The following is a 22,524-nucleotide window of genomic DNA, read 5'->3' on the forward strand; positions in this document are numbered from 1 at the left end:
CACGGATTTTGCATTCCTTTCCCTTTACCTTTTTTACTTCTTCAAATCTCTTGTTCCCTCATGAGCGGCTTGGTGTTTCATCTTTTGTTTTCTCTCTCTGCTGTTGCATTTTCACTACCCCCTTTGTTTGAGTTGCTTGGTGGCCCTGGTTCTTAGATTAGGGAATTGTTGAATATATCTCTGACTCTGGCTCAGTATACAGAACAGTCTAGTATGGTAATTTACATATACACATTTTGTCTCAATGGCACTCATTATTCAAATATATTCAACAAGTACTTAAGATTGCTCTCAAAAGGGACCTTCCCTGGTGAACTTCAATGCCAAAACTTGGCCTTTCATGCAGCCAATGACTACCGTATTCCCGTGAATAGATGTCTGTTTGAAAGAGTCTGGGCGATAGTCTGGAGGTAGCCATAGCAAGTTAACACCAGACCATGTAATCCATGTATAATCGTCGCTCAGCCCGTATCCCTGCGGCTGTGGCCGAGCTAACAAATGGCCAGCAGCGGGGGCAGGGGTGGAAAGGTAGGGATCAAGGTCAAAGGAGCCAATGCTTGTGTCTAAAGAGCCAGGTTCAAGTCTCGAAAACTCAATCTTGCCCGCATGTCGCCCGATATCAAGCGTAAGGACGCAGTGACCAGTTGCAGCGTCCCAGATTTTAGTCGTTTGAAGTGACGCTGAAGCAAGCCACTTACCATCCATCGACCAGCTCAGGAACGTATTCTGTACGATTTTATTCCAAATACTGTAAGACCCCATCACACTAATCCACTGACCACTGAAAGGATCCTGGATGAGACCATGCTTGTTTACCTGCCACGCCTTCTTGGGTCTATCTGGATTCTGGTGGCCTTGTAGATGGCTCTCAAGCTGACCCGTGGTCGCATCACAGATATTTATGAGCTCACCAACTGATACGGAAGCAAACCGTTTGCCATTGGGAGACCATGTTATGTTTGTCCCAACCATCTTCGTCTCAGCCGCCTCGAGCGAAGCACTGTATAAACATTCACCTGTAATTGAATCCCACATCTGAGTAATATTTTTATTGGGTCCCATGTGACAAATGGAGGAGAGAAGTTTCCCATCGAGAGATCCAGATATTGACTTGGGAGAAACCTGAGTATCGAAAGTAAACTCCAACCCTAGTTTGTTGTTGTTGGGGTTCCACAATCTGATAACCATATCGTCTCTGAGTGCAATTGCGAGCAAGTCATTCTGACACCAGGAAGCTTGTAGGATATAATCATCTCCTGCTTGGAAAATCGAGACGCATTTTCCAGTGGCCGAATCCAAGATTTTGACCCAGTGATCTGACACAACGCCAAAAAACCTTGCATCGTGTGACTTGATAACGGAATCTATTTCGCAGTCAGATCCTTCATGTCGTTCTTGTAGATCAAGATTCCATATTTTGAGAGTCTTGTCTATTGAAGCAGAAATGAGTCGACTCTCGTCGTGAGATAAAAGCAATGACCGAACAGATTCATGATGCCCCTTCAAAGTTGACAGGCACTGACCAGAGCAACTATCCCATATTTTGATATCGCGTTCAGAGGAAGACGATGCTATCCTCCCGTCATGGAACCATACCATTGATTGTACTACTCCCAGATGTCCAGACAATGTGGATATGCGTTGACCAAGGGACAAATCCCAAATGCTGATGTCGAACCCAATTGATGATGCAAGTTGCTTTTCGTCGAAAGATAACTTTCGCAGGCTCAAGTTGTATTTGAATCCTTCTTCGTGAAGGGGGATTATGTTTCCCGTAGAAAAGTTCCACATGATCTGCCGACTATGTGAAGCTGTCAAAATAAGGCGAAATCCGTCTCCCAATCCCATTATGGAGTCGATATCTTTGATGGACTCTTCCAGGGTGGCAATATACTTCCCAGTGGCTAAATCCATGACTTTGATCTCATCATCTTTTTTTACAGTGATCAATCGGGTTGTCTCACTCAAAGGCCAGAGGACAGAAAGCTTTACGTCCGCTTCGCCGACAACAGTCTTTGTGCAGCAACCGCTTGCTGGGTCCCATATTTTAGCAGACCCGTCATCTGACACCGATATGACGTTTTTTCCATCAGGAGACCAGGAAAGAGATGTCACCCATTCAGAATGCTCCTCGAGAGTCGATGTACATTTTCCGCTGGACAAATCCCAAACCTTTATTGTTTTGTCATGAGATGCAGAGACCAGAGATGATCCGTCCTGTGACCAGAGAACAGATGAAATTTCTTCGCGGTGCCCATCCAACTGCAACGTACATCCACCAGTATTCAAGTCCCAAAGCTTGATGGCACCATCCATAGATGATGATAGATAGCGTGAGTTATCCGGGGACTGGCTCAGAAAGTTGATACCGTAGTTATGCCCTTCCAATGTTTGGAGACAGGGTCCCCAGGCAGTCACCCCTGGCTCTGTGATAATCCAATCGGGTGCCTCATCTTGAAAAGTAACCTTGGTCATGCTTTGACTAGGACTGAAGACCAGAGGTGAAAAATAAACTTGTAAGGGATTTTCCTCGATCACAAGTCCAAAGTATTGAATAAACCGGCGGGCATCATGGACACGATTGCTTAGATGATAAGCGTCCTGGGTCATTGAAGTCTAGACAAATAAAATAAGCCTTGAAAACGCCAATTTCAGACAACGTGTCACTTACGTTGAGAAGACTTTCCAGCTTGAGGATTGCGGCTAACCCTTTTGGAATTTGCCCTAAAAGACCCAAGGCCTCCAGCCAATGAAGAAATTTTTGTGATAGGAATTCGCTTATCCTCCCTCCGTCGTTGAAGCTATCCTGATTCAGACTCCCAAGTTGACAGTAGAGTAAATGATCGATCCAATGCACACACGAGTATCCTACTCTTTCCAGGGGATCTGGATGGGGTTTTCTGGCATGGGCATGATTAATAGAGACACCGGGAGATTTCAATCCCCAGTTGTCACGCCTAACAGTCTCATGTATGGCTTTGATGGACTGTAAGAATAGGATTCGATGTTGACTTGCAACTCCATTGGGCAATAAGTAGTTGGCGCCCTTCTCCAGTAAGTATTCCTTTGCAGATTGGTGGACGAAGAAGATTGTCTTCTGAACAATCTTGAGAAAAGAGCCACAGTACCCTATCATCTCCTCAACGGATTCATAGTCATCATCTAGTAGATCACAATGCACATCAATGAAAGGTACAAGTTCAGCAATAGAAACTGGCCGTTCCAATGTGGCAATGGTTGCTAAAATGCTCTTGTAAACAGCTGCATCTTCTTGCTCACAGACTTGCTGAAGCATTCCTCGATACAGGGCATCAAGGCCGGAAGGAAAAGCTGTAAGCCTCTCAATGGTTTTTAATCTTGGTACTTGCCCCAATTTTTCACAGACCAAGGCCACCCATAGAAATGTGTCTTGCGCGTTTTGGATCAAATGAGAATAAACAGCGTCGAAGATCTGCTGGGTGTACTTCTTAAGCTTTGCCAGTTGTTGCACCTTTCTTTTGATAAAGATCTTGACGGCATCGGAGATGCATTTGTCATCCAACTTTAGCTCAATAATTTTGTTCGCCGGTATCATATCCATAGAAGACTTGATGTCTGGTCGGACTCGACTTGAAACAATCCACTTGATATGAGTATGAGTAGATGCCACTTGGGTGATAAAGTCCAAAAGCTGGGATAGTCCTGTGGTGCATTCATCGAGTGCATCAACTATGAGACAAGCACTTTCAATATGATCCAGCACATCAAGAAATATCTTGGATAAAGCTTGCCACGAGTTGGGGCCATCAAAAAGCCGCTTGCCTGAGACGTCATACCTCCCACGAACGTGGCTGATAAGCGAGGGTTCCTGTTCAATCAACATAGAAAGTAGTCCCTGCAACACAGCACTCGCACTGTTCAAGCGTGTATCTGTAGCCTGGCAGAAGAAGAAGCAGATGACTCCTTCGCTGTCAGGAGATATTTCATCTAGAATACCGCAAACCAACATAGTTTTCCCCTTGCCAGGATCACCATCAATCCAGAGTAGTTTGGGTCCCTTTTCAGGAAGTTTCCAGTCAAGAAACTTATCATTGTTGAAGATCCAGCGATATGATTCTCTCAAAAGGCCGCCTTTGGTGGCTTCGATACGTGTTTTATCGTCTCGCGGATCAGTCGTCTGCAAATCTCGTATACAGGCTCGATCGTCAGCATCTAAGACATATTTTTCTGTTTTACAATTTTGATCTTTGGCACAGAAAGTTAGTGGCCAATCGAAAAGCAATGCGAACGAATTTTGTTTACCGACTTGAGATGTCCAATTATGAAGCTGCCAGAGCAACCGCTTGAACCCAGGGTCCTCTTCCGAACCAAACCTGACCATATCTCGATGATTTGCATATATGCTATAAATCTCATATCCATCAAGTGTTGCCGATTCCTGCGTCACCACCTTTCCTACAATAGGAAAGGGAAGCTCCTCGAAAAAGCATGTGATCTGAATTCCTCTACCACCTTCTTTAAGTCTTCTGATCATAGTCAAAAAGTCGACTTGAATTGAATCCAAAAGCTGATTGTCTCTTTGCAATATATCAAGAAGCACAACATTGGTAGATTTGACGATGCCGAATACAGACGCTGGAATCTTGGCCCAGTCTGCCATCCAAGCTCCCCTGTGTGGGGTACCCATGAATACCACGCCTTTTAGGCAATTAAATATCTCGCGGGAATGAGGTTCTGCAGAGTTTTGAGAAAGGAGAATGGTCTTTTTGCAAACGAGACCTCCCAGACTATGAGCAACAAATATGAGTGGGCGTGAAGACGCATTGGAAAAGCCTCTGTCTGCTGTGAGATCACCTAAAAGGTTTTGGGCATGATCAATCAAGCGATTCGACGAAGCGACGGATTTTTGGGCAATATGCGCATTGTAGCCGTAAGTCAATATTCGCCCGTCGAGCTTTGAGGGGAGCAGTGTTTTCGGCCATGGCGTGGTTTGTCCTATAGCGGTCCAGGTTTTATCACGGTCGCCAGTCAAGCCATGAATGAAACAGATATCAACAACCGGATCCGGGCAGTCATGAAGAACCTTGATTCCAAATCGGTGGACATGTGTTGGAACAGGCTCCGGAGGAGGGTCCGTTTCATAGCGTGGGGTTGGCGGTTCTGATTGGGATGTTTGTCTAGACGCATTGGCGGTCGCTCGGCGTTCTTTTCGCCATTTTTTGAATTTCTCCATACTTAGAATGAACTATTCTAGAGAGTAATAATTAAGACTTTTATAATACATGAAAATAATGGAAATCGATGGAGTGTCTAAAAATGGATGAGGGGTTGATAGGCACAGCAATTAGCGCCGGCGATGCGCTGTATATGCATGAATATCACGACTATACCTTTCTCGGGAAAGATTGTCTTCCTAGCTAGTCACGATAGTGCAGAGCAAACAAGCCTTGTGAAATCCAACTCATAAGTCTCAAGATACATAGTAGAGACGTTTGGGTTTACAGGCTCTGGGAAACTCTTTCCTAGGAGGAACATATGGTCTTGTCAGTATTTAGACCGATCCATGTGTTTCAGCATTTGTATCCCCTCACCCCGGTGAAAACTCTTGTTTCGTTCCAATAATTTTCCACCTATAAGCGCCTGTTCAACAAAAGTTGGGGAAAACATCATGAAGTCTTCCCCCACAGTAATCTTCAAATCCACCAGCCGGGGGCATTTCGGAAGATAACCTTATTTAAATTTATCAATTTAAATTGATCACACCGCAGAAGCATTCTCATACTCCAGGGCCTCATTCAATATTTTTTCCGTGCCTATTGTTCCGATTGGGGGCAGAAAATTGATATACTAGTATAAGTCAACTCCTTCACAATCGACGCTTCAAGGCCTCTCTCTCTCTTCTCTACTTCTACTCATAATACTTCAAGCGAAACTTGTATGTCCCTTAAATATTCAGCTATACTGCTTCAGAAAGGGGGTTTGAGATAAGCTATATGTGAAAATGCCATTCATCGCTGCATGGCTTTTCTTGATCTTTGGATTCTTCGGTCTGCATGTTGTGTTGGCTGAAGAGACGCGTTCCAGTCAACCACCAACAGCTACACTATCAAACACAGATACCATATTTGTTGGCCGCCAACTTGCCCAGTTTGATCAGGATTTGTTTTTGGGTATCAAATTTGCCGATGAGCCTGTTCGCTTTACACCATCCAAATTGAAGACTAAGTACGCTTCCAACGACCGTGACTCCGGGGCGTATAACTTGAGTGCAGCAGGATTTAAGCCCAAGCCAAGCGCTGTATATTATAACGCGACAGAATATGGGAATGATTGTCCAGGTTATGGATCAGACACTACGGAACTAGTGGATATGGGCCTCATACGACTGAACGAGGACTGTCTCAATCTCAATGTGATTAAACCTTCAACGCAAAGTAATGAGTTGCTCCCAGTGTTGCTTTGGATATTCGGGGGTGGCTGGCAGCAAGGTGCCACTGCAGATCCAAGGTCTGTCAATACTTCATTGAGATAATAACCGAACAAGAAGGAAAAGGATGGAAGAAAGTTTAATCATCTTCTTTATTTAGGTACAACATGAGTTATATCATCCAACAAAGCGCAGAAAACGGTAAACCGGTACTTGGAGTCTCAATAAACTATAGAATGGCTGCCTTTGGATTTCTGGACTCGTCCGAAGTTCGGGTAAGCTCAAGCAGATGACGTTTTAGTGACTTGCAATAACTTACTATGATATTTTTACAGACCGAAGGAAATACAAACCTGGCACTGCGAGATCAGCGTGTTGCTATGCATTGGGTGAAACAGCATATCAAGGCTTTCGGTGGCGACACCGACAAGATCACTATTTGGGGTGAATCAGCGTGAGCATTTTGGGATTTTTTCTGTGACAGCTGATCCTGAACTGACAACGTCAATAGTGGTGCATATAGCGTAGGCGATCATTTGGTTACCAATGGTGGAGATAACGAGGGCCTCTTCAGAGCGGGTAAGCGAAACTTACCTGTAGCTGGTGACTACTATCAACTAACTGGTTTTATATAGCAATCATGGACTCAGGGAATGCTATCGGGCCTCCATACAATGGGACTGAATGGCATCAGCCCATGTACAACAGAATCGTGGACCGAGCTGGATGCTCGAATGCAACAAACACCCTTGAATGCCTGCGAAATCTCCAGTATACTACGTTTTATGACAGCGCGTATGAAGGACTAGAGTGGTTTGCCACTATAGACAAGGCGTTCATTACGCAGTATCCCCAGATCAGCTACCGTGAAGGCAAAATTGCCCAGGTTCCTATTCTTTTGGGCACCAACACGGATGAAGGTACTAGCTTTGGAACCACTGGAGTTAATACGGACGAAGAAGCTATTCAACAACTCATTTGTTAGTTCCGATTACACCCTTTACTTTCAAGCCATCATCACTGATTCTAATTATTGATTGATTGATAGCCTCAAAACGCTGGGTTCTCCCCTTAGAAGAAGCCACCAATATTTTGAGCCACTACCCTAATACCTCTGCCATTGGCTGTCCTTATGGATGGGGCAATGTTACTTGGCCAAAACTAGGGTATGAATACAAACGTTATGAGTCTATAGCCGGAGATGTATGCATGGTGGCGCCACGTCGACTACTGGCCCATACCATGTCCACTTTTACGGACCACGTTTACTCGTATCGCTGGGATGTTGCGGCTTTGAATGATACAACAACAATTGGAGTCCAGCATTTTGCAGAGGTATGACACGGGCATTTGAAACTTGAAAACATAAGCACCGTATACTTTATTGAACCTGTTACTGACTTCTTCAGATTCCTTTCGTCTTTGCCAACCCCGTGCAAAACATCACATCTTTAGGAGCAGACCTACCCGGTCGGTTAGCATTGGGCCAAATGGCTGCACGGATGTGGACGTCTTTTGCAGCTGATCTAGATCCGAATGGACACGGAAGTAAGTACAACGATATCAATAAATCTTTTCTTGGATGCTCTGAACCGTGAATTTAACCTTCTCTATGTAGTACTCAATATTCCAAAATGGACTCGCTTTTCATCTCATACTGAGAACTTCGTCTTCCGTCTTCCAAGAAATCAGAGCTATGTTGAGGCGGATGATTATCGAGTTGAAGGAATCGACTATATTAACAGTATTGCAAGGTGAAATTGTGTCATAAATTAAGAGGAGAAGAATCGGGAGCAGGTAGCAAAACCAGATTGGACAAAGATTTATCTATCAAAGGCATTGTTTAAGCAGCTCCCTACTGCCTACTTCTTATGATTTACATGCATTCTATTAGTTTCACGAGCGCATTCGAACATTGCATCACACCATTATTTACCAGCGTTCCCCCGACACGTAGACTTGAGTGAATTTTAACGAAATCTTTTACGAAGCAAAAACAACTCTCGTCGAGTGATCCTAGTATCCAATCCATATTTGGGACGAAAAACAGCTTCATTGAAAAGCTTTTTATCTTAATTCATCTCCTATTTTTTGGGTTTTGTTCCTGTTTTCTGCAATCGTATGAACAGTGATTATTCGGTCACTATGGGTCCCAAGTGCATAGATTCAAATGATGGGATATTTCCAAATATTGCGAATGAACTTAGCGTCCATCGTAACCAGGGGCCAGCTTGGTGCCGACCTGGACCAGCCAAACCTCGCTGCGAAGAGATTGTCAGCTGCCAAGTCTCAAATTTGATGCATGGGTTTCAATGAGCTTTGCAAACCCATGAGTCGCGACTTACAAGACCAGGCGGGAGTTAGGGGGGATGACGGGAGGGTAACCACTATCAAATCGTTAGTATGCCACGGTTTTTGTATAACGTAGTGTTGTTCATGTGGGTATCGTGAGGGGGATGAAGTATTCAAATGGGAGAAGTATTCGTAGAAACACAAAACATGACACGTACTTGGCACCGTAACCGTAGTCACTAGTAAGAAGAAGAAATTATCAGTACATAGTCCAATAGAGGAGAGAGTCATTGGAGTAGAAGAGACTTACGGAGTGATATCCAGGACGGCCTTCTCGCCGAGAGTCATCTCGGGGACACCCTCATCCCAACCTATACGACTCGAGTGATTAGCAAATTATGATCTTCAACATAAGTTCTGGGATTCTTTTGTGTCTGGTGATGGACAAAATTGTTTATATCAGAAAGGACATAGCAAACGCACCCTTGATGAGACGACCGACACCGATGGGGCTAGCGAGGGCAGAATGGCGGTCGTAGGAGCTGTCGAACCTATGAAAGAAAGGTAGATTAGCATTGAGGATGATATTGGTAGATTCCAGCTTTCAAAATGTAAAGCTCGTGTACTCACTTCTTGCCCATGCCGTTAGGCTGGGACGCATCGTACAAGCAACCGGTGTAGTGCATCTTGATCTGAGACCGCTTGACGGCGTAATCAACGCCATTGCCAGGCTCCAAGGTAGTCTTAGTGAAACCCATTGTGAATGTAGTTTGAACAAAGGTGGATGTGGATGGTAGAGAACAGGAAAAGGAAACGGAGGGGCACCGCGAGCTTTACCCGCTTATTCTCCAAGTGGGGGGTTTTGCCCTCGACGTAATGGATAGCCGCACTCTCTCAATATGATAGGTTTCCCCATTGCCTTTCTTCTGGTCTCTTCCAATCCTGCCACTCCACAGAAGTGGTCCACTTAAGTACGAACTCTAATACTGATTATGGCGCACGAAGATCATAAATGTGTTTTTAAAGGTTATCAATAAGGGTACCCCCCAAGATAAGAACAAACGGTAGAAACCGTACCAAAATAGCTTTACAGAGCGAGTAAATTGGAGAATATGTGACTGTAAAAGCACTCTCAGACCCTGGTCGAAATTATAGCCCTTTTAGCAGGCTACATGGGCTAGGAGAATTGTTCCGATTTGCGCCTCCCAGTCAGCGTGGCGCTAGACAGGGGTTTGAGTGTTATCGCTATACCACTCCATGCCCCTCACTAGAACGTGGCGGTATGTTTCGGGTGGGTGGAGGATGATCTTTCATAGCGCTCAATGGCGGGAGTCTATTGGGGTTCTAGAGGGTTCGTGCATGCATAGGAACCCGGTTATATTTCGTAGATCTTATAGGGAGGGATGGTATTGTAGTTCTAATGTGAACTCCAGGGCTTCTATATTCTGGACGGAGATCGTTACGTGTTGCATTTTCAATAGATGAGCTATAGATCCCCCCAGAATGGCATCTGTTTTACCTCTTCCAACGAGACTGATGAGATCTTTGTACGTGGGAACCGTGCATCGGATGCTGTGAAGGATTCCGACGACTCCGCTACCTGCAGGTAGTGTAGTTGTGTGATGCCCGTGCGATCCAAGAACTCCAGTACTCGATGGAAGTTGAGACTAACCTGATCAACTCCATGGCTGTCATCGGAAAGACAGAAGCGACCCCCACGCGCCATGAACTCCTAATAAAGTAACTTGGTTAGCGTATAATCTTAACGAATATAATATCGCAAAGCCGATGAGTTAGAGCATACCTTGCAAATCTCCCCCTTGGGATACGGCTCACTCATGCCCTTCCTCAATGCCGCCCCATTCAATTCCAGCATACCACCATAAGAAGCAATAAAGTCCAAATTCCTCAAAATCCGACTCCAAACACCAGGCCATGTCGTAAAGCTCCGTTCCATATCATCACTCTTAAGTCGAATAAGATCAAAATGACCCACAACCAACGGCTTCAATTGCGTTAACATATCAAGCTGCGCATCAAAATAGTCTTTGAAGAGTCTCTCATCACTCCCACCAGCAAGTTCCCTTGCCTGTTCATACATAGGCCTATCAAAATCGATAGGCACAGTATGCATATGGTGAACAGAGCCGATGAAAAACTCAAACGGAAACCGACTCAATGAACGATCGATTAAATCTTTAGACTCGGGTCTGATCCAATCGCATTCGAAACCGATGATAATCTGGATCTGAGACGCATATTTTGTGCGCAGTTTCTGTGCTTCCTCGAAGTAGGCTGCTTCGTTGGTTTCATGCCAGGCTTCTGTTTGGCCGGCTTCGATTTCTTCGGGATAAAAGTCTTCTTTATGGCGGGGCATGTGCTCTGTTAGGCAGAAGACTTCCATTTTCTTGCTGATGGCTGTTTGAATGACTTCTTCTAGTGAGTTCTGCGCGTGGCCGGGGCAGAACTGGCCTGAGTGGCTGTGGTGAGAGAATGGCATGCTTGCTGTGGTCTTGGGCTTGGTTGAGTATGTTCGTGGACTTGAGAGGTCTGGCTGCACAGATGTATGTTCAGGGTGAGAGGTAAAGAAGCTAAAGATCTCTGGCTCGAAATTGAAGGCCAGATTCTTCCTTACTCTGTACTGAGAGGTCAGGGAGTATGGTGGGATAGATGTGAAGGTCTAGGCAGATTCAAAAGGAACAAGATGTTGATAGTGGCCCCCGGGGTCCCGATAAGTATTTCCGGGCCTGCACTAATCCTAAGAGGTACAAGACGTTGCACTGGTTTGCTTCACTCTACATATTAATTTCTACGATTGGGATAGGCATTCTTAAAATTGTAAAGGAGGTTTTATATTATAATATATGGCGAACTGGGCATCATAGATAGTGTGTCCAACAAAACCATACCTGGCACCCATCTGATGCCCTTTGTACAGTAGACCTAGACAGGTATCGGCCAGGAGTATAGTATGCGTCCAAGGTCATGCTTGCATGCACCTCAATCATTATCACTGTAACGATTTAACCCACGACTTGACGCCGGGGAGGGGGGAAGCTGAACCCCTAGGCTCAGGCTTAGGCTCAAACCCGGTGCAATATGGCAGAGCGTACTGTGCACGTCGCATCAGACCGAAGTCAACGGACGCACAAGAACCAGTCGGATAGAATAGACAAATCAGTCAATAAAACCGATAAACCCATTCAACCCGCCGCCAAAACAGTCGCAGTGACATAGTCCCCATCATGCGAGATAGAAAGCCGCCCGATCCGACTATCACTCCCATCCTCCATAGTCCCCAAATACACAATCTCCGGCCTCCGACTAACACCCTCTGCCATCGCAGCCCTTACAGCATCTTCACCCGCAGCCGGATTCATATCCGACTCCTCCTGAACCCGAACCATAACGTCTTTCCATCCAATCGAAGCTGCCCCGCACGGCGCGGCTTTGCGTGCGGCCTCTTTCGCTGCAAAGCGACCAGCGAGCCAGCGTGTCATATCGGCTGTAACGGGTGGGGAGTGTATAGATATGGAAGGTTTGGATTGTGATTGCGATTGGAGGGCGATTGAGTCTTTGAAGCGCTGATGGAAGTCGCGCTGTTCTTGGTCGCAGAGGATTCGGCGCGTGAAGCGTGAAAGGTTGTTTCCGCGGCGGGAGAGGAGGGCGGTTATTCGTGGGAGGTGGACTATGTCCGTGCCGAGGTGTATGGCGACTGGGAAGGGTATCATTTTGGATTGGGTTGGTGGGAGGTGTGGTGAGACTCTCCAGGGTATGTAGGGAGATTCGGAGCTAGCTGGTGGAAGTGGAAGTGCGGATAGAAGTCGGAAGCTCGGATTGGGAAACGTGCCAACTTTATCGCAGTGGGGTAGTAGCATAACTTCACATCGCTGGCACAATTGCTACAAATGGGTTTAGTGTGTAATTAGATAGAACGGGTTGTGTCTCTGTGGTGCTACTAATGGCATTGCCGCCAGTTTTACGGTGGTGCTACGCTGACGCATCGTAACCTACGTTAGACAACTATAAGCTTTGATATACCACTGCAAGCTAAGGGCATAGCAAAACTAAGGTGCTATCTTCGCAAGATGAGATGTCAAGAAAAACAGACACCCGCGGGTATTGTATTATCAATCCATGGAACATCTTGACTAATTGCGAAGCTTTCACATCCGAAAAATGCGTAAAGGCAAAGGTAAGGTTGAGAATGGGAAGAAGGAATAATTCTTCTATGCAGCGTACACTCCTGTTATGTACAGATTCATGGCAATCCATCCATCAACTTCCACGGTCAGTCCGTCCGATTTTCTCAGTGAATTTTCCAAGACCGACACGTCTTGATGCAACGGTGTAACGGAAAGCGACAAACACGGGCGACTCGACTTCATATATCACGCGGTATCATAATCGGGCCGGCGTATCGTTAACATCCGCATTCAGGCAAGGAAGGTTTAGTGGCCAGAAGCGGGCTTCTTGTCGCCTCCATCGACCTCCTTCAGGAAGTTCCTATTGAGCAAGCTGTTAGCCTCAAGTTCTTTCCTTGAAGTATCCAGTATTTCCAGCAATTAGTTGCAATTAGTTGCAGCTGTCTCAACCAACTGAATGCTTAATTGGAGCGAAAGGTCGATATAACATACTGGATGAAGTCACCCTCCTCCTTGGATGAGGCGTTGATGGGGGGACCAGCAGCGGTCTTAGGCTTGGCGCTGCTACCGGTAGCAGCCCAGGCGCCAGCGAACATCGTGCCAAGGGTGGCCATGGCAAGCTGTTTGAGAGAAAGACGTTCTGTTAGCTTATTGAGGGTTCCAGTGGTAGCCGCGAACTGGACATAAAAAGGGATAGGCGACGAGGGGTCGCGACGGCGAAAGTAGGTTGGGGTCGACCACTTACGACGTGGGAGCCGACCTTCTTGCCGGCAATCTGGTAGTAGACGACCATCTTGAGTGAGTGAGATGGGAGAGGAGCTGAAGATCAAATGCAACGGATGTGGAAGCGGAATCCTCAGGCTTGACAGAGACGAAGTTGGCTCCGAGACCGCCTTTCCTTATTCGGTTTAGCCTATAATGATGACTTAGCAGCTTCTATATCATGTGATCTGCCGGTATAGTCCGACATCATGTGACCGAGTCGGGTAAATCATTTGGGCTCGAGCATCATTTCCCGATGGAAATTATACAGTTTATTGCCCAGAGAAGTGAATTAAATGCAAAAACCTTAATATGGATCATTTCAGAAAGAAAACTGAACGAATACCATACGTTCCCCAGTCTTGAAACAGTGAATAGCTCTTTGTTTACCCATAAATCCTCCCCAGCAACAAGGAAACTCCTCCGCGGAACCTCGGCGGAAAGTGTAAACTATTCCATGGTCAAACTTGTATACCCCGGCTATCGTTATTCTTGTTCGGGTGGCTTGTACGGCATACGGTTAAGGTAGTATAAGTTAGGCCCACAGGCTGCAGCTAGGTTTCGAATGTTTTGTCTCTCATTTGCGCTTGGTCGATTTTTGATTTCTCTCTCGCGATTCAAGCCTGCTTTGAACACCGTCATTACTTCCTGGTGCAGTTCTTCAGTCTTTTGATTCCATTTTTAGCCATCAGGGAAACATACTTCATTACGTCGCAAACTGCAAAATGGGCTGGAATAAATGGAGTGGTAATGGTCAAAAGGACGAGGCTCCTGCTTCTCCGCCCGCAGACGGTTCGAATGTGAAGCCTGCAAAGCTCCCTGCGCAATTACAAGAGCTAGTTGACCAGGATGATTCCTACGAAGATGATTACGCTCCATAGTAAGTCAATCTCGAAGCTTCATTTGCAGTTTCATCATTCCTGGTGTTTGGTTCTACGTGCCCCTACTTCCGTCCGGTCTTTTGCCTGGGTGATCAAATCGGGTGTCGAATCGATGGGCCCCGACTCCACTTCCTTGCTCGTGGGCTGTCAATGACATGCTCCACTAAAGACATCATCGCAAAGAACTCCAGCTGCACAAATCTCAAGTTATACCAACGAGTACAAAAGACGATACACTAACCATGAGCTCTTCTTCCGATTCTAGCTCCGTCGACTCAACCGACACCGCATACCGTTATGCGGCTTACGGTAGCCGCGTTCGCACAATACTACTCTCTGCCCACCGTTATGTCGCCTACACATCAGACATAGGCGAGTCGTTTCGCCCTGTCGCGCACCCTTGGCTTATTCGATCCGCCTACGGCATCTCCTGGGCCTACCTCATCGGCGACGTGAGTCACGAAGGCTACAAGGCTTATCTCCGAAACCGTCGCGCACTCGTCTCACCCGGCGAAGCCTACAAGGACGCCAGCGATGTCCCACAAACACAGATCATTCAGGGTATGGCGACTGGAAACCTTTCTCGCCCGCTGAATGGCTCCAAGGACCTGGAGCCCTGGTCTACAACTGAAATTTCGCTGGCGGAGGATTATCGTATGGTCATGGCCAAACGCGCTATTTTCCAAAGTATCGCCAGTATGGGTTTGCCCGCACTTACTATTCACAGCGTGGTCAAGTACTCTGGGCGCATGCTGAAGGGCGGCAAGCCTAACCTTTTCCGTACCTGGACTCCCATTGGTGTATGTTGATTTGTTCCCAGTCTTATTTCTTCATGACTCATTCATACTGACCTCTGCCTGCAATAGCTCGGTCTCTCTGTCGTTCCCTTCCTTCCATACATTTTCGATCACCCTGTTGAAGAGGCTGTTGACTGGGCATTCGGCACTGCACTTCGCGTGTACGGCGGCGAAGATGCTGTTCGTCCATTGCCGCCTCATGCTCATGCTCGTGGCAGTGGCAGTGCCAGCGGGGAGAGCCCAGTGACAACAGCTGCGGCGCAGCTTTCCTGGGAAGAATACAAAACTGAACGCGAAAAGGTCCGTGAGCTTCGTCGGGAACAGCAGGTTGGGGATTCGTCAAAGTGGAGCAGACTCACATCGTGGTTTAACGACAAGTCGAAAAAAGATTAAACCCCTCCCCCCTGGATCTATTGGGACGGCGTCGATTTTGGATATACTATCTCCTACCTTCGCTTCCTTTTGCAGGCTGACCTCTCTCCTGTCTATTTGTATATAAGCATTCGCCGCTCTCTTAGCTTTCTTTATTTTTCATTGATATCCTTATTTTTTTTTACCACCTAGGTTCGGTCCTGACTTCCGATAGATGAGCGCTTGTGGGAAGATACAAACATGAAACCATGGCATATGATACCGGGATAATAGGGATATTCTCGTTGCTTTTCATTCTCCTCATAGATCTATACAGTACTAGGCATTACACCTGGAAGCGTTTCACTAGACCTAAACTTCAACAGATAGGATTTGAAATCAGCACATAAGCCAAAACAAAACAATCTCTCCCAGGTAAATCGATACCATTGTCCTTGCAATAATTAAGCACCCTCCAGTTCAACCTTGGCTTACTCGCATACTCTGACGACGCTCTATAGACCGGACGAAACACGGTCGACAGGAACAAGAATCCGCAAACACCAAATCCCCAATAGACAATGTATCTATTTCTATCGTATTCCAACTTCAATGTCTGTTAATCCCACAAAATACGTAGTGGAGAGCTTGACGTCCCGATCCATATCAGAGAGAGCATGCCCAGGCGTGGTTTTGGATGTAATGACCGGCACACAGTCGCGGTTGGCAATTTCGTACGGAGGCTCAGGTATATCGCTTTCAACTTGTTTAGGCCCGGTATCTATATCCGACTTTTGGTTTGCACCGCGTCGTCTCTTCATGGTGTATTCAAAAAGCTTAAAGCCGGATCTTATTGCAAAAACGAGAGATATTGCAAGGAATATCCCAGTGACCCAAGGGAGAAAGATTCGACCAAAGTCCATGATGTATTCTGGATGGATGAACGGAGAGTTGATGGTAGGATCTTCGTAAAGATTAGAGTACTAGAGAATTGGAAAATTAATAGTGAGAGAAATTATCAAGTTGAAGGAGGATACCTGGGCAGAATATGGAGGAACGCTCGAAGTGACCGGATAGATACGTAGACATTACATAGTATACCTAAGTAGCCCAAACTTCTCGTTCCAACTTCAAGCTCCTGTCAACCCTCAAACCACATCGTGTGGTATCAACCTCTTCATTTGTATGTGTCATGGTGTGATGTGTTGTTATTTGTACTTGGGATCTGGAAGGATAGCTCAAGTTGTCATCGGATATTGATGCTATCGGTCACTTGCATGGGCTCATCCAAATGTCCCTATTTTGTCTACAATTACCTCCAACTACACCGAAGGTTCTACAAAACCGTAAACTCCAAGACTATCTTACTCGAAGCGGTTTACAGGAAGGTGTGGCCAAGATTTTAAAGTAGGAGTTCTACACCTCTCATTCGCTGCTTCTTAGCAGCAACTACCCGCCCTATACAACTGTACAGAAACAAAAACAAAAAAAGCAGTTTAAAAACAATGATTCAAATATCCAACGTGGTGGAGAGAGAGAGGTAAGGAAATTGGGAAACTAGCGTCGGCTCATCAAGGATGGTGGCCACCCAGACCATTAAGGATGTGCAAAAGTTCAAACATAGTATGACCAGTAAAAAAGTAGGATTCTTTTCGTACCAAGGACACAAAGGCAGGTATCAAGATTGATCGTCTCGTTCACTTGTCGGAATGCCGTCGGAAAGAAAAAGAGATAGAAAGAAAATGAAAAGGGTATGGTAGAACAGAATGGGGAATATTTCAAAGGAAATAATTGGGAATGAAATGACACATGTAGCGCCGGCAGTGACTTGACGTCGCTCGGAGTATCAGAAGAATATGAAAATGAAAATGAGATAAATGTGGCCAATGAAAAATTCACAGTGGGAAGATACGTTATATATGACATAGTGTATCCTTGGAGGGGATGAACAATGAAAAAGATAAAAAGAGTTTTGTGCAAGCTCTCATCCTTCCCAGCCTTCATCGCTGTAGATTTGCTGTTCATCTTTTCAGCGGGCGAGACGCCGAACATCAAGGATTTGGAGCATCTTCTCGGTCGAAGGTTGGAATGGACTCAAGACAGGTAGGATCTGGTCTATCCATGTTGATATGTATATTTTTTAATGTTTTGTAAAGGAATCCCGTCTAGTTCCAGCCCAGAGAGTTCTCAGCCATAACAGGGGCACTGATCATCTGGGAGCGTTGGCTGCCAGAAACACGGTTACCGGCACCAAAAATAGAGCCGGAGTTGGATCCACCCTGGCTCATCTGCTCAGCAGTAGAGCTGGAGCGCTGGTGCAGTTGCTTCTTCTTGCGGTAACGACGAGCGACCCAGAACATACCGGCACCATAGGCGGCGGCACCAGCGACAGCACCACAAGCAATACCAGCAGAGCTGGCGCTACTCTTGCTGCTGTTGGAAGAGCCGTCGTCGGTGTTTCCACTGTCACCATTGCCGCTGTCGCTGTCGCTGTCGCCGCCATTTCCGCTGGTGGAACCAGAAGAACCATCGTTGTCATCACTTGGCCAACTGCCAGTGTAGACGAGAGGAATGGTGGAATCAACCATGGTCATCAAAGCCTTGACAGTCTCACTCTGGGCCTCGGTGTAGAGAGCAGAGTTAGGGTTGTTCTTCTGCTCCTGCAGCTTCTTGAAACCTTCGTTAGGGAAGTAGAAGACGGCAATGGTGGCGTTGTAGCCAGTCTTCTGCCAGTTATAGTAAGGCTCAAGAGCATACATCTCGGCCTTGCTACCCCAGTAGGGGAGAGCGTGAGCCAGGGCCTGAGGAATGAACTCAAAGATCTGAGACGACGACAGAGCCTTGGAGGCAACAAAGGACCAGGGCAAGCTACCGTCGAAACCAATCTGAAGCAGAGTAGAGTCGGCAGGGGGCTCGCTACCACTGTTGGAGGGGGTGATGGAATCAGGCAGGCTAGGAGCAGAAGTGGCAGTAGTAGTTCCGGTCTCAGCAGTAGTGGGCTGCTGGGTGAGAGTAGGCTGGATCAAAATGCTGGAAGGCATCCAGTCGCTAGTATCGGTCGAGGTGTTCTCAGCGGGCTGAGGGTGGCTAGTAGCGGTGGTAGTAGGCTTAGGCTCGGGATGAGAAGTCGTGGTCTCAGGCTCAGGCTTAGAGGTGGAAGTAGGAGTCGCAGTAGCGGTCGAGACCTTGGGAGTCTGAGTTCCGGTGGGAGTAGGGACGGATCCTGGTCCACTAGCCTTACCAGTGCCAGTGCTGCCAGCACTAGGTGAGTGAGGAACAGGAATGGAGCCAGTAGCTCCGGAGGGAGAGCCAGAGCTGCCGCTGGGGGTACCGGACTTCTGAGTCTGACTGGCCTGGGGTGTAGGGACACCACCAAGGCCACTGGTTGAGGTGCCATTGGCATCAGAACCAGTGAGGCCAGTGAGTGCTGTCGAAGCACCGCCCAGGATGCTAGAGAGCGCATCACCGCTGGCGGTGGAAGTGGGGCTGGAAACAGGCACACTAACGGGGATGGTGAGACCCAGGCTGTTAGTGGTGCTGGGAGTTCCAGTGGTGGTACCGTTGGTTCGGCCAGTGCTGGTGCCACCTCCAAGGAGATTTGACAGATCGCTGCTCACGTCACTGAGAAGGTTTCCAGACTTTGAAGTCGTTGTCGCGGTAGCTGAGGCGCTGCTATCGGTGATAGCAACGCTGGATGCAGGGCTGGATGCGCCCGTGATCGTAGCGGTGGCCGAGGTAGTGGTGCTTCCACCACCAAGGATGTTCGAAAGATCGCTCTCGACACCGCTGACAGCATTACCGATAATGTTTCCGGATGCAGAAGTAGTGGTTGGAGTGGCTGTGGTGGTGGCGGGAGTGGAATCCTTCGTGTTAGTGGTAGCCTTCGTGTTGGTATCGTCAACCGCGGTGGTGGTGGACTCCTTGTTGGTTGGCTGGGCCTCAGCACGAGTCTCAGTGGTGATGGTATGGCGGTGTCCTTCACTATCAATGGAAATCACAACAACCACATGCTTTCCGGTGTTAGCAGCAGCCTCGGAAGTCGAAGTCGTGGTTGGGGTTCCGGCAACATCCTCGGTCAAACTGTCGAGCCACGATTGAATTGGGTTGGAATCAGTGTTGGAATCGGGGTTGCTGTTGTTTCGAATGTAATTACGCTTAACCTCGCGGGGGAAGTAGTAGCGTGGTCGTTCAACATGAGCCGCATCGGTATCCTCAACAACTTCCTGAGCAGCCACGAAAGCCCCGAGGGACAAAGCGCCGAAAACGGACAGAGCGGCAGAGCGCATTTCGATTGATGTTCCTGGTTTAAAGGTTGAAGTAAAAGCGTCTCGAGGGTACAGCACGAGCAATCAAAACTCGTCTGTCAACACCTCAGGGGAAGATTGGCGCCGAAGCCTTGTCACGAAAAATATCCTGCAATGAAGTCGGTCGAATTGCTGGTGTTTCTTTACACGATCGCACGAGTCGGCGATTGGCCTTTCTCCTTTTTTCCTTTCTTCAATTAAAGACGAAAGATGTTCGGCGTCACGACGGGCAACCGAAAATCGAGTGGAACCGATCGAATAGAACAGGCGATCAACGGGATAAAACGAATGGAAGGGGTCGTTCAAATGTGAAACGGCCGAAAAGCAGCAAAAGCGAATGTGGGCTGGGTAGCTGTAAGGAGCGAGCGACGGCCTACTGGAGGCGAGCGAGATGGGATAACAAAGAAGCTAAGCGGCGACCGTGGGATAATGCAAGGGGAAGCAGGATTGGCTTGACCCAGGTCCAAAGTGCCGATAGTCGTGTCGAGACGACGCAAAAAGCTGAAGAAGAACAGAAATGAGTGAATAGAGGTGAATGATTAAGGAGCAGAAGAGTCTCTCGACTGAGATCGAATTAGGGGCGGAAAGAGTCGAAATGGGGGCGGCACACGTGTGGTCAACAAGGACCCAGATTACCGTAATCTTACCGTAAACAACCGTAAATTAACCTTGGATGGGAAATGAGTTTCACTCCTTTAAACTATCCACACGCACTTCAGGGGATCCACGTCTTGCTCCACTTGAGAGATTGTGTGGGTGGTTACAATTTTGGGATGGGTTGGTTTTCCATCTGAGACTTTATTGCTGGCCTGACAATGAACTAACATCACTATACAGGTTCTGAGACTGACTCAACTACGAAAGACATCACATCCAGATCAAGTGTGGTGTGCCTATACCTTCATCAAGTGCTACCTCTCCTGCATTTACCCCTTTTTCTTCCGGGGGATTACGCTCGCTGCACACTAATGCAGGAATCCGGAATGAATACACTCTTCAGGTACTGATACCATCCTCGCGCAACAATGCCTGCCTCGTCCGTGATGAGGAGGAGATAGGTGCGAATCACTCCATCCGAAGTACGAGCACGCAAGCTTGGACATTCAATCATTGAATCTCTATCTGGTCGAGATCGACGACGGATACGCTCGGAGCTTTCGCTTAGCTGCACCCCGTTCCATCGTTTTGTACAACTTGGCTCAGCCTACCTCCATGGTCGGTGCTTCTATGATACAAGTGAAATGAGCAGCTCATGTTCAAAATTGTCATTAGGGGCAAGAGGGAGCCAAATGAATACCAAATGAATGAACTACATCCCGTAATTAGCTAGTACCAGTGGAACAAGAGAATGAGAAATCCTCAAAGGCCATTCGCAACCTGATACAATCTGCAACAATCTCGTATCTTTAGATTTGCATTCAGGGTCCTCTCTCAAGGAACAGATTCTGACTCGCAGCCTTTTCTTCCTCCGAAGCTATCGCCAGTTCAGGGATTTTTCATGCCAAGAACGCACATCCTAATCAAACTCATTTCATCCAACCTGGTTTTGCCACACGAAGGTTTAGTCCGTTGCTTGGCCCAGACCGACGGCGTCGTTAACAGTGGAGAAAAACAGACCAGGGTGTTCCTAGTCGTGGACATAGTGGACGTAGTGCGTGTTCACACAATTAAAGCGGGACCATGGTCCTTCCCGCTCCGACATGATACACGGGGATTTCACTCAGGCACACTAATAACATGCCGCGGGGCCACTTTACCTGATGAGGGGCTAGTGGCTTGCGCCTGAGGAGGCCTTCACTCTTCTCTACGCTCGTTCCGGTAATCGATCAACAAAAAGATCGAATCATCGTGGGTTTGTTTGGCACTAGTTGCTCCGAAGCCTGTGAGCCTGACGGGGCCCTCTGCCTTGTGTCCTTTAGCGACATGCTGATTCTAAGTTAGGTTCTTTCTTGTTTGTTCTCCGGGGCCGGACCCCCTTTACCCTACATACCCGTTTCTATTCATGTTGGCTGATAATCAACAAGGATCTTTTTTTTGGTTGGAATTTTATCTCAAAGAGAATACCTACGTCATGGCACTCATGTGGTGTCTTTATTAGGTTTTTCTTCTACCGATTTCTAGATGTTGGTTCTCCCTTTCATGTTTGGATGAACCTCTCTCCAAAGATAGGGCGCATACAGATGTACGTTTATCCACCAGGTGGGCAGGATCAATATCACAGACCACCTTTCGACGATCGTTTGGGTGGAAACACCGTGCGATCGCAGATCGCAAGAAAACAAAGATAAAAGATCACGAAAGATGGACAAGACCTTCAACTCCCACGTGTCCTGGGGGCCATGAGCTGATCGGAATGAAGGAGCTCATATTGCCCGCATCTGGCAAAGCGCGTCATTTCTACATTCTTGCTGCAGTTCAACCTGCTTGTGGGAAGAGGGGCTCCAGGATTCTCGCAAGTTATCACGGTCGCTTTCTCTCGAAGCCCATGGAATACCACATATCTGCCGCCTTCTTTCGTCCGCAAGAGAAAATGGACATATCTCCGAGCCTCAAAAAGAGCATTTATCACTAATCTCATCAATAGTC

The 22,524-nt window shown here is 47.1% G+C and overlaps 10 protein-coding genes across 10 annotated transcripts; 3 read left to right on the forward strand and 7 right to left on the reverse strand.

Moving 5' to 3' along the window:
* Positions 1-291: 291 nt before the first annotated feature.
* Positions 292-5,212, reverse strand: N7478_008645 (uncharacterized protein; the record flags this gene model as incomplete). The annotated part of the gene is made up of 3 exons (XM_056924859.1): positions 292-2,616; positions 2,672-4,191; positions 4,282-5,212. 3 exons carry the CDS (start codon positions 5,210-5,212, stop codon positions 292-294), a joined length of 4,776 nt encoding a protein of 1,591 aa, XP_056777585.1.
* A 768-nt stretch (positions 5,213-5,980) lies between these two features.
* N7478_008646 (uncharacterized protein) lies at positions 5,981-6,511 on the forward strand (the record flags this gene model as incomplete). The annotated part of the gene is made up of 1 exon (XM_056924860.1): positions 5,981-6,511. One exon carries the CDS (start codon positions 5,981-5,983, stop codon positions 6,509-6,511), a length of 531 nt encoding a protein of 176 aa, XP_056777586.1.
* A 131-nt stretch (positions 6,512-6,642) lies between these two features.
* N7478_008647 (putative triacylglycerol lipase (LipA)) lies at positions 6,643-8,164 on the forward strand (the record flags this gene model as incomplete). Its single annotated transcript, XM_056924861.1, has 7 exons — positions 6,643-6,681; positions 6,742-6,860; positions 6,918-6,985; positions 7,042-7,386; positions 7,455-7,741; positions 7,816-7,954; positions 8,025-8,164. 7 exons carry the CDS (start codon positions 6,643-6,645, stop codon positions 8,162-8,164), a joined length of 1,137 nt encoding a protein of 378 aa, XP_056777587.1.
* A 445-nt stretch (positions 8,165-8,609) lies between these two features.
* Positions 8,610-9,456, reverse strand: N7478_008648 (FKBP-type peptidyl-prolyl cis-trans isomerase; the record flags this gene model as incomplete). Its single annotated transcript, XM_056924862.1, has 6 exons — positions 8,610-8,667; positions 8,752-8,793; positions 8,917-8,937; positions 9,009-9,069; positions 9,182-9,249; positions 9,329-9,456. The coding sequence occupies 6 exons, from the start codon at positions 9,454-9,456 to the stop codon at positions 8,610-8,612; spliced, it is 378 nt and encodes a 125-aa protein (XP_056777588.1).
* Positions 9,457-10,184: 728 nt separating this feature from the next.
* Positions 10,185-11,198, reverse strand: N7478_008649 (histidinol-phosphatase; the record flags this gene model as incomplete). The annotated part of the gene is made up of 2 exons (XM_056924863.1): positions 10,185-10,430; positions 10,503-11,198. The coding sequence occupies 2 exons, from the start codon at positions 11,196-11,198 to the stop codon at positions 10,185-10,187; spliced, it is 942 nt and encodes a 313-aa protein (XP_056777589.1).
* A 703-nt stretch (positions 11,199-11,901) lies between these two features.
* On the reverse strand, positions 11,902-12,429 carry N7478_008650 (Holo- synthase; the record flags this gene model as incomplete). Its single annotated transcript, XM_056924864.1, has 1 exon — positions 11,902-12,429. The coding sequence occupies one exon, from the start codon at positions 12,427-12,429 to the stop codon at positions 11,902-11,904; it is 528 nt and encodes a 175-aa protein (XP_056777590.1).
* Positions 12,430-13,149: 720 nt separating this feature from the next.
* On the reverse strand, positions 13,150-13,636 carry N7478_008651 (ATP19 family protein; the record flags this gene model as incomplete). The annotated part of the gene is made up of 3 exons (XM_056924865.1): positions 13,150-13,204; positions 13,336-13,463; positions 13,589-13,636. The coding sequence occupies 3 exons, from the start codon at positions 13,634-13,636 to the stop codon at positions 13,150-13,152; spliced, it is 231 nt and encodes a 76-aa protein (XP_056777591.1).
* A 694-nt stretch (positions 13,637-14,330) lies between these two features.
* Positions 14,331-15,676, forward strand: N7478_008652 (uncharacterized protein; the record flags this gene model as incomplete). The annotated part of the gene is made up of 3 exons (XM_056924866.1): positions 14,331-14,485; positions 14,752-15,286; positions 15,353-15,676. 3 exons carry the CDS (start codon positions 14,331-14,333, stop codon positions 15,674-15,676), a joined length of 1,014 nt encoding a protein of 337 aa, XP_056777592.1.
* A 551-nt stretch (positions 15,677-16,227) lies between these two features.
* On the reverse strand, positions 16,228-16,455 carry N7478_008653 (uncharacterized protein; the record flags this gene model as incomplete). The annotated part of the gene is made up of 1 exon (XM_056924867.1): positions 16,228-16,455. The coding sequence occupies one exon, from the start codon at positions 16,453-16,455 to the stop codon at positions 16,228-16,230; it is 228 nt and encodes a 75-aa protein (XP_056777593.1).
* Positions 16,456-17,799: 1,344 nt separating this feature from the next.
* Positions 17,800-19,920, reverse strand: N7478_008654 (putative mucin family signaling protein Msb2; the record flags this gene model as incomplete). Its single annotated transcript, XM_056924868.1, has 1 exon — positions 17,800-19,920. The coding sequence occupies one exon, from the start codon at positions 19,918-19,920 to the stop codon at positions 17,800-17,802; it is 2,121 nt and encodes a 706-aa protein (XP_056777594.1).
* Between the last annotated feature and the right edge of the window lie 2,604 nt (positions 19,921-22,524).

Source organism: Penicillium angulare, assembly GCF_028827245.1.
Source record: "Penicillium angulare strain IBT 27051 chromosome Unknown utg000005l_segment0_segment0, whole genome shotgun sequence".
In the NCBI taxonomy this organism is placed as follows: domain Eukaryota; kingdom Fungi; phylum Ascomycota; class Eurotiomycetes; order Eurotiales; family Aspergillaceae; genus Penicillium; species Penicillium angulare.